General features: G+C 39.6%; 1 protein-coding gene across 2 annotated transcripts in view; it reads right to left on the bottom strand.

The window, feature by feature from the left end:
- Positions 1 to 2,023: 2,023 nt before the first annotated feature.
- EPS8L3 (EPS8 signaling adaptor L3) overlaps positions 2,024 to 11,246 on the bottom strand; it is a 254,614-nt gene continuing 245,391 nt past the window's right edge. For both annotated transcript variants that reach the window (XM_072423530.1, XM_072423540.1), the window contains exons 17-20: positions 6,994 to 7,092; positions 6,799 to 6,887; positions 6,408 to 6,537; positions 2,024 to 2,206 (exon numbers count right to left, since the gene is read on the bottom strand). In XM_072423530.1, the coding sequence (XP_072279631.1) occupies positions 2,201 to 2,206; positions 6,408 to 6,537; positions 6,799 to 6,887; positions 6,994 to 7,092 (324 nt within the window). In that variant the 3' untranslated portion in view covers positions 2,024 to 2,200. The remainder of the gene's footprint in view (positions 2,207 to 6,407; positions 6,538 to 6,798; positions 6,888 to 6,993; positions 7,093 to 11,246) is intronic.

Raw genomic sequence — 11,246 nt, 5'->3', positions numbered from 1 at the left:
CAATGGGAGAGAGATTGGGGAGGGTCTAAACCCACTATGGAACGGTTTCGCACTTGGTCTAGGATGACGGGGTGTTCCAGGAATGTGACCACATTAGAATCTGCTTATAAGGTCATGACTCAATGGTATATGGTTCCCTCTCGCCTTAAGCATTGCACGAACCAAAGTTCTAGTATGTGTTTTAGAGGCTGTACAGAAGAGGGCACAGCAGTACATATATGATGGAAGTGGTACATATATGATGGAATGGTTTTGGAGCAGTGTATTCAAATTTTTAAATGGTATGCTTGAAATATATCTCCTAAAAGATCCTTGGGTTGCTTTGCTGCATTTCAGACCCTCAAATATTACCAACAGACAATTCCAGCTAGTTACCCATTTTTTACTTGCGGCAAAACAAGTAATAGCACACCATTGGAAACAGCAGATTCTACCTTTTCACGAGGTAAAAGCCTAAATGAATAATATTTTAGTGAATGAAAAATTACAAGTATTTTGTCAGATTCCAATGACAAGTTTATGTCCATATGGGAGCCATGGTTACAATATGCGAATCCATCTATACCACTAACAACATTATCTGGTTGGTAACAACATATTCTGCAATCAATATGGTGAGGGTATAATGTTTATTTCCCCACCTGGTCTGTTTTTTCCCCACAAGTTTCTTTTGTATTGTTTTCGATGGGTAGTTTAACTGTTTTGTGTTCATAGGTTAGGAAATTGACTCTATCTAGTGAATAGAAAACACACTGAACAAAAAGTTTTATTGTCAAATTATCTATACATGTATGCTATTAATATTGTATGGAAATTATTAGTGCCACATGTACTATTTCACTGCTCCTCACCTTTATGTTATGGATGTATGCAAATGACTATTTGTTTATTGTTATTTTTGTTTAAAAACCTTTTTAAAAACCTAATAAAAATCATTGAACACAAGCTACCTAAAAGGTGCAATGGCTTGTTTTTTTCAGTATGAACTATATTCTATAGACTTGATTTATCAAAGCTCTCCAAGGCTTGGTATGACACATTTTCTTGAGTGAACATGGGTGATCCAACAAACCTGGAATGGATTTTTTAAAATTAATTTGCTATTTAGTTCATTTCTAGACCAGATGCATTCCAGGTTTGCTGGATCACCCATGCTCACTCATGAAAGTGTATCTTCTCCCGCCTTGGAGAGCTTTAATAAATCATGCCCCATATGTGAATAGTTGTCTTGTTCCACAATTAATTACCCAAATGCCACTGCATTTGGGTCATTAAGATGCATGTCTGGCTATAAAAGATTAAACTAAAACTCGACAGCTTTTACATGCACATTTCTTCAGTTCTCAAATTGAAATAGCTGTGATGTGGCCAACTTTGGAGTTCCGCACAAGAAGAAAAAGTGTAGGGCAATTGTAACGTTTATTTAAAGTGGAACTAAAGTGAAAAAAAAAAAAAAAAAAAACTTGCCTTTAATCCTGCAGATCCTTCGATTGCGCTGGACCTACCCTCGATCAGGTCCCATGCTGCCCTGGAGTTCTTCTTCATCCTGCTGCGAAGGAAGCGCCAGGTGATGCCATCTTCGGCCTTCTTTCTTTTTCTGGGTACATCCTATGAACTCGCACTGCACAAGCACAAGATTGGGTGATGTAGCCCGCTGTAAATGGAGGTAAAAAAAGTGCCGATCTTACTGCACATGCGTGAGATCAGCATTTCTTTCCCCTCAGCAAAGGAAAATGCCGCTTCTGCACATGCCGGTCTCGGAGCAGACAAGAGCCTCTGGGGATGTGTGACGTATGTATCCTGGGAGGCTTTGCGCTCCAATTCTGTCTTGATTAAAAACATTATTTTTACTTTATATATAGGGGTTGTCTACCCTTTTTATGTAAAGTAAAAATCTGAGTTCAGTAGGTCCACTTTAGGTCTATCTAAAGAAATGCAATTCTCTCCAAACATAAAATGTGGTTGCTTAGTTGCAACATTGCTTTGCAAAACCAAAGAATGATACTCAGCTGAGCACAACAAATACTTTCACAGTTTGGAACCTGATAATTTATTGAAGTACATCTGATAATCAGCAGGATATATCAACAATTGAATTTTTTATAGGAAGAAGTATATATTGTTTTAGGATTTAACTTTATTTTCCAGGATTTAACTTTATTTTCCAATATTAGGTACTATTTCTTGGTTCACCAACTGCTTAGATCTGAAAATGAAAAAAATATATATATTTTTATCAAAAAAGTTAATGACTGATATGTACATCATTTTTATCAAAATATACAATATAAAATATATATATTTCCAGACACAAACTCCAGTCTCATGAGGGCGGAAGTGCCTGATATCCAGACCCTATTCTGTGAGACTGGCAGCACAGGCCGCTTGCTAAATCTCTGCATCTGACTTTTTATATCCTTTTGGTATGTACTACATCTTATTAACTTCTACAGTTTTCTGATCATGGCTAAATTTATTAATATAACTATATTTCTTTGAAAACCCTACCACGTATATTCAGGGCCATAAAATAGCCTGTAAAAAAGGATTCTGTATGATTACTCTTAAATTCATAATTCATATGATAAGATTAATAACACTGGGGAAAGCATTTTATGTTTAGTTAGATCTTACACTTGTTTTTTACTAATTTTTGGGTGGTGAATCCAGAAATGACCCCAGTTTTTTGCTATCACATTCAGTTTTTACAATACAGGGTATCCTCCATTTTTGTCAAAAAACATACAAATTTTACATACAATGAAAAAATAATGAAATAACTTGAATGTACTGTTTATTTAAATTTCTTTTGTTCCTACAAAGGATTTATTGTTACTCGAGTAAGTGGTTAAGGTAAAAATTTGCGCTTTTCCTAGAGTGTTCAGTGTTAGGACAATCCTGCTGGATGCTCCAACAATAGTCAGCCATCATAGGTACATCCCATCTACCCTGATACCGTCCTTCCATGATCTTCAAATCTTGGTGAAATTGTTTACCTTGCTCATCACTAACTGCAGCAAAGTTTTCCAGGAAGTTAGAATGATGGCTATGCAGAAAATGCACCTTCACTGCACTCCTTCAGTTGGCAAAGCTTTAACAACCTGCTTCATCAGACCCAGTTTCATGTGCAGAGGCGGGAATATATTATTCTTTCTATCAACAAGTGGCTCATGTAAAATGGTTTTAGGGCAGATCTGGGAGGCCAGTTCCATTCCACCCAATGCCTGTCACAAGCTCTGTTGTCCCACATGCAAAGATAACAGGGATATTTGGTGTATCAGCATTGCTGACCAAGAAGGAAGCGTACCATTTTACGGTAAACACAGATGACCCAATTGTGTTGGTGATATTGAAACAACTCAATGACTCTCTTTATGTCTGCATATTTTTCACAAATAGAAACTGAATGGCCAATTGGGACTGACCCGAAAATATTGCCATTGTAAAGGACACACTTTAAGGTCCGCTTTGAGCTACTGATGAATAGTCGTCATTCAGTTGAGTTATAGATTGAAATTCCTTCATTAAACCAGGTATGTTATGGTAATACACAAAGCCACTGTCAGTTCTAAAGAACACAGAAATGCAATTTCTCTGGTTCGAAAGTACGATATCTTCGTTCCTCAATTAAGTTTTTTGTCATGCAGTCTTGATGCTAGGAGTTCTGAAGCCTTCTTTAATAGTCCCAATTCACATGCCAAATCACTCAGCTCATGCTGATCAAATCCCTTGTGAACAGAGTCCTCTTCAATTTCCAACTCTTCATCATTGTTGTCACCTAGTTCATCACCATAATCATGTTCTTCAAGAGAGGGTAGTGTAAAGAAAACCGGCACTGGGATTTCACCTGAATGAGCCACTGGGCGTATAGCCGATGATAGACTAGGATACTCTGTTACATTTATTTTTCTTGTTATATCCTGAAGTTTTCACTATACAAAAGTAACAGTCACTGAAATGATCTCCTGACTCTCGCCAAACCATAGGTATACCAAATGGCATCTTATCACGTGTTCCCTTTGTCCACATCCGTAAACCCTCGACACACTGTTTGCACACCTTATAAGGGGCCCAAGATTTATCTTGATCACCAAGTTTAACTCTGAAATATGCCAAATAGGCTTGCTCTACCAATGTGCTGATGTTTGCCCTTTGACTGGGAATGGTGAAACTGCCATAAATATAACAAAAGGAATCAAGGTTGTTCAGGTACTTATGACGAGAAACAGCAGAGCCAGACATGATCTGAAAGAAAGGAAATACGTGAGTAAGTAGAAAAATACATTTTTCTTATTCACTAAGTAGAGCAGTGCACAACCTCTGACCACACTGTCTTTGCGTGTAAATGAATAGCCTATACAAATCCACAGTAATCGCAATAATACAAGTGGTGGAGAAAAAACTGACGTGATAGAAGAAAACTGCACTTTCAGAATCAGCATACCTATTTTAGTGTATATAAGCTTAAAACTTTAAGTCAACAAAAAATTTGTTCAAAGTTGTTCCCCAGTGTAATTATATAGGCAAAAATCCATGTATGCATTAGACTGCAATACTAATGTTCATGATCACTAATATTTGTGTTAAACGAATATAATTTGCACAAATACCCATGACTGAATTTTTTTCATGATGATTTATATGTAACATTCAAATCTTTAACATTGTTTAACATTATTTAACATGTGTGTCACTCATATGTACAGTTACATAATGCAGCTTGCAGATCCCCTAAGGAAGCCATTTAGGCGAAAGCGTCTGGACATGAGAGGTTACAACTCAATGTTACATTTCTAATAAAACCAGGGATACTATTGTCTAGTATGAAGGTCCAATACCCCACCATATACTACTGGGGTTTACCCAATAAATGACTTGTATTCTACATTTTAAAAAAGATTGGAATACCTCTATAATGTATATATAATGTTTGTGTGAGAAAACAAAAATGAAAAAAAAACTTTTATCGAATGCCTGTATATATATATATATATATATATATATATATATATATATATATATATATATATATATATGAGTAAAAAAAAATTACAAGTACATTAAAAAACAGTAGGACTTCTCCAAAGAATAAAGTGACAGAAGTAAGAATGGAAGATCCTATGTAAATGACTTAAGGAGGATCTTGTGACCTTGGTTCACTGTGGAGAAAGTGGGGTACTGCCACCCTCTGCAGGAGAGCTAGGACAAGGGCTACGAAAGATCAGACCCAGATCTAACAGTAAATTTTCCCTTTCAGGGAAACCTGGAATAGGCTTTATATATGAGAAAAAAATGTTTGAAGGGAAAAGCCTGGCATTACAAATTGCCATGAGAATGGAGTAGCTGAGGTAAGGCTTTGCGTTTAAAGTCCAGGGTTTTGCTTAAACCTGATGCATGTTTGGCAACCCACAAAACCACCTCTTTAGTCTTGTAAAAGTGAAGTTTAACAATTACCTCCCAAAGAGTTTGAGTGACTCTCAGAACAGTGTCATCCATTTTGTGCCCAGTTCCTTTAAACCTTTGACACAATGCCTGAAAGTCCTGCTTTAGGTCTGCAGAGAGTTCAGTTGTTGCTTTATCAATTTATCCTTGTAAAAGTTATTCAAGTGAGTCCCCTTAGTAAGGCATGTGTTTAATAACTATCTCTAAGTTACCAGAGGGGTAACTTGCTTCACCACCTTTCATGGTATGCCCCAGTGAAAGTGCAGTCTCCAGGAGACTAGGGCCTCTGTGGGGCCTCAGTGGTGCTGCTGAGGCGGGCACATATTGGCCTGCCATGATCTGTTGTCATCCTGGGCATTTTCACCTGTTTTGCTAATCATTCCTCAGCATTCCTATCAACAGCTCCCAGTTTATAGGAATGGTGCTACTTAATGTGCTGCATGTTCTGGAGAGAGGTAGAGTGGTCTAGCCAGCATTCTCTATAATCTACCCACACATGTGTTTACAATAACCAATTTTTTTCATATGTGTTTGTCTTTTTTAGGGTGGGAGTAGTAATTCTTTTCTGTATTCACCGTAATTGCTTCATAAGCAATTCATAAGTACCAATAAGTACCTATTATTGGTAATTCCTACCTATTCATAATTGGTACTTATGAAGTATTGGTACTTCATAAGTACCAATACTACTACAATACAATACTACAATACTACTCATTGGCCCATTATCCTAATAAATAAAAACATTGCTAGAAAAAAAATTGTAAAGTGATTTTAAAAAATGAAAATGCCATTCACATTTTTCAAATATGCCATTCAAATTTTCACTTTCACATTTTCATTATCTGTACCCAAAGAATCATGTTTTCCTCCCAATTTGAAAAATAGAATTCTTAAAAATATAATGTGAATAAAATATCTCTAATGCACATATATCTTGTACATATGTTAGACTTACTACTTACTAGAGGTGTTTGAATCTTTTTGAGTTCAGTAAAAACACGACCACCTTCTTCAGGACAAACCGCCTTCAAGTCCTCTCGGGAGAGTTCCAGCAGCTCACCACCAGTCAGAACTCCTAAGCACCTGACAGTGCTAAAAAAATAGGAATCATCTGTGTGCTTTTTTTTTATACAAGTTTAATGTATATAAATGTATAAAATAATGCCCTTGTAATAAAGTTTTATGTTAAACAAGTATTTTTACAAAATGTCTAAACTTTAGAATGAAATTTTTATGTAATTGTTTAACATTTCTTTATAAGCATATGAATGTGTTGGTTATGTATGGTTAGAAAATCTCAAATACCATTCAAATGGTATTACCATGATTTAAACCACATAGGACCTAACTTACATCCTTGAGAACGCCTTATTTTTTAACCATGCAGTAACTTCTTCCGCGGACGAACTTAGATGTAACTGTGTTACTGATTGACCAGGCAACTGCAATACAGAAAAACAGAGGTATGTTTTTTCTGATATGTAACAGAAAATGACAAAACCATGAATTTTATTCACTAAAGTAAAACACATTTAGTCATTGTTATACCTGCCCAAAATTTGTGCCCTCCAGTATGTTACTTGGGACAAAACCTCTGTGCCCCTGGGAATTTTCAACAAGCCACCACTGTCTACTTTGATCTAGAACCTGTAATACAAAGAATACATACTGAGCAAGGCTTCATTTATCTATGCTAAGAAAATATCTACTGTAGAACAGTGATCATTTATGAGGTATAACTGTTGATGTAGAAATTAATATAGCACAGCTAACTTAGATTGGGGACTCTGGGTGGAAAACTAGTATAACAATTATGATAATAGGCAATTAGGGGCAAAACATTTAAGCTTCATTGCCTGCTTTATCACCTTTAGCATAGAAGCACTTCCAGGGAAATACTTGTCATTCTACCTTTGTTTATATGACAGGGCAGATGTGACATATTTGTGCCACATCCCTTTTCTATGATATATTCATATTATTTGAATGGATTTTAAAGGCACCTTTTCTTCCAATTACATTAGGGGTGCACAAACTTTTTTTCATCTGGGGGCCACAGAAGGAAAGTGGCCAGCTATGTGTGACAGGGTAGCAAGGTATGACAGGTATAGTTATTCATGTGATTACATTGTAGTGAACAAATTAGAAACTTCATTGACAGTTCATTTGCAGTCAAAGCTGATTGAAAACACTCACTTGCCTCCTATCAGCTGTGACGGCAACTTCTCACGCTCCCTGGGCTGTAGCGCATTGTCCATGGGAACTGACCTCTCAATGGGGAAACTCTATTGAGAGTTCATCTGCAGTTCCAATGCAATCCCAGGGCACTAGAGGTTAATTAACCTCTAGTGCCCAGGGATCGCAAACAGAAGCCTCCTGTTTGCGATCCCTGGTCTCTAGAAGTTAATTAATCTCCAGTGCCCTGGGATCGCAGTGGATTCTCAGGGCTGCAATCATTCTTGCATCCCTGGGAATCATCCTGTTTGTTATCCCCGGACACTAGAGGTTAATAAACCTCTAGTGCCTAGGGATCGCAGTGGAACTGCAGATTAACTCTCAATAGAGTTTCTCCATTAATAGTTCATCTGCAGTTCAGTTCCTACGGTCACCAAGCTGATAAGTACAGCCTGGTGATCGTGGGAACTGAATTGCAGATGAACTCTCACTGGAGAAACTCCATTGGGAGTTTATCTGCAGTCACAGCTGACAAAAAGCACTCATGTGCCTCCTATCAGCTGTGACCGCAAGTTCCTACGCTCCCCGGGCTGTATTTATCAATGATAAGTACAGCCTGGTGACCGTTGGAACTGAACTCAGATGAACTCTCAATGAAGAAACTCCATTGAGAGTTCATCTGCAGTTCCACTGCAGTTCCACTGTGATCCCCGTGCCTCTTATCAGCTGTGACTGCAAGTTCCCACACTTCCTGGGCTGTACTTATCAATGATAAGTACAGCCTGGTGACCGTGGGAACTGAACTCAGATGAACCCTGAATGGAGAAACTCCATTGAGAGTTCATCTGAAGTTGGCCTTTTTTTTTTTTAAACAAATTTTAAACACGAGTTTGCAAAGTCGAATTCCGTGTTTTTCAGGTCGGGTCTGCCCGAATTCGAACTGCCATTTTTGGGTCGAATAAAGGGACAACCCGAATTCGAACACCAACACTAGTAACCACACCACAACCTCACCACCAGCCTGAATAAAGCCTTGAAGTATTGTGAGGGAGCAAGTATATACTTGGGGCACCACAGCCCAGAGCAAATTGACATTGCCCTAATCCACATTGCCATGGAAGTGGCCCCCAGGGGTCTCTGGTTTGGGGACTATGGTAGTAAGTGAAAATTTCCCTGATATATGTCCCTGTTATTAGGATTGTGACTAGTGCTTGTGACTAGTGTTGGTCAAATAGCTCACTATTGGATTCGACCGCTATTCGTCGAATAGAGTTAAATTATTCGGGTGAACGAACGTCGAATTCGAACTCTATTAAAGTCAATAGGGGAAAATTTGGGTTGATTTTTGGGACGGTGTAGAGCTTCTACAGCCTATAAATACATTTAAAAAGACATGTCAAGACTCCCCCAGCTCTGCACAACACTGTAAAAGTAAAAAAGAAAATAAGGAAGTCTTTTTTCTGTTGCTGGCAAGGCCATTTTATGGAGCGGTCAAGGGAACATGTCGGATTTTATACAGGCCTCTCGAGTAGAGGCAAAGACGGCCAGGAGGGGGTTCCTCCGGTCCATAAATTAGCCACCAGGTTTCACCGCTCTGTTACAAGCCATACACAGGCTTTAGAATAGAGGCAGAGGTCCCTGAGGGGGGTCTTTCAGTCAAAAAATTACCCAGTTACACAGCTCTGTTACAAGATATATAGGCGTCACAGGAGTGGGGACCACATTGTTAACTGGAATCTCGAGCTGGGTGTAGTGCATGGTCAATGCCACCTAGAAGTCTGTAATACAATTTTTCTGAATAGAGTACTGACAGGCGGCAGCAGCAGCAGAAGGAGATGGCGGTGGGCACTGAGATGGAGCGGGGACCACTTTGGTAATTGGCATCTAGAGCTGGGTGTAGTGCATCATCAATGTCACCTAGATGTCTGTAATACCATTTTTAAGAATTGAGTACTGACAGGTGGCAGCAGGCGGTGGGCCCTGAGACGGAGCGTGGACAGCATTGGTAACTGGCATCTAGAGCTGGGTACTAGGCAGTGGGCAGGCAGCAGCAGTAACAGCATGAGGAGGAGGCAGCAGGCCCTGAGACGGAGTGTGGACCGCATTGTTACATTGTTAATTGGCATCTAGAGCTGGGTACTGGGCAGGTGGCAGCAGCAGCAGGAGGAGGAGGCGGTGGGCCCTGAGACGGAGCAAGGGCGGCATTAAAGGTTGAGGCCATCACCTTTATTGACAGTGTAGAAGGTGTAGCTATTGGAGCCATGAATGGATGAACTGGATTTCCACTGTCCCTACAGTGGCAATGGGCCCTGAGACAGAGTTTGGACGGCATTGTTACTCCTCCTGCTCTTACTGCTGCCTGCTCACTGCCCAGTACCCAGCTCTAGATGCTAGACTAGACTCAAGCTCAACAGGATCTTCTTTCCCCGCTGATTCCTCCAAGCCTGTTCCCTTTCATGTGGTTTTGCTACATAGTAGGTAGGGACAGAGTGGAATATCATCCATCCATGTCATGTCTTCAATAGCTACAGCTTCCACACTGTCCATATAGGTGATGGCCTCAACCTCTAATGCCATCCTTGCTCCGTCTCAGGGCCCACCGCCTCCTCCTCATGCTGCTAATGCTGCTGCCTGCTGTTAAAAGCAAAAATCTATATACTGATTCTTACTTATTCTTGCTATATAGTTATCAAAAATCTGCTTACGCTTCAATTATAGAAAAGGGCCTTGGGCCTCTTAGAAAAGAGAAGAACATCATGGCCTTGGCTAATCATAAACTGCAGTTTATTAAGTAAGGCCACAGGGTGATGGGAACATATTATCTTAAAGGAAACAGCTTGCAGCTGGGCAGTTTGTCATGTTATAGAGAGGAACAAAAGGCTAAAGGAAGCAATAAAACCACAGTGCTGACTTGTGATACTAATCATGTTTGCTGATGTGTAACATTTCTATACAATACTATGTGTTTTGTTCTGTATAAATATGAGAGCTTCTAAGCTGAATGTCAGACTTCTCCTTCAGTGTGCCTTGAGCACGTGTCAACTGATTGTGAGAATCTCCATGCATGAATAAAGAAACTTTGCTTCACTGAACACAAGGGACTCCTGATGCTTCGTGAATAAGGTTATTGCCTTCCACACTGCCCAGTACCCAACTTTGGATGCCAGTTACCAATGCTGTCCACGCTCCGTCTCAGATCCCACTGCCTCCTATTCCTGCTGTTCCTGCTGCACGCCCCAGGCTTGAGCAATATGAGCCATCAGGATGCAGGTATACTTCCGATGAGCCAGCTGATTCGAGTGGGAGGCATGTTTAACCCTGGAGTGCAGCTCAAAGCAGAAGTGGAAGTGCATGTCAATCTCATCAAATTGGTTCAAATTTGCCAGAGTGGCGCTGTAGAAATTTCCCTTCAATAATGTCCCAGCGCACATTAGGAATAGGGTACTCTAGCACTTTAACAGCTTTCAATCCAACAGGCATGGCCTTGTTCCATATCATTAAACATTCGGGGCTCAGCACCTTGGTGAGCCGAATAAACAGGTGGGCCAGGTTGGTTTTGTACATTTCCAGTGATTGCTGATGATACCTGATAACATCCCATATACACGAGTTGATGATGACAGCGT

This window comes from Pyxicephalus adspersus, chromosome 1 (genome assembly GCF_032062135.1).
Source record: "Pyxicephalus adspersus chromosome 1, UCB_Pads_2.0, whole genome shotgun sequence".
In the NCBI taxonomy this organism is placed as follows: Eukaryota; Metazoa; Chordata; class Amphibia; order Anura; family Pyxicephalidae; genus Pyxicephalus; species Pyxicephalus adspersus.
The sequence above is the reverse complement of the archived record's forward strand: the minus strand, read 5'-3'. Positions and strand labels throughout refer to the sequence as shown.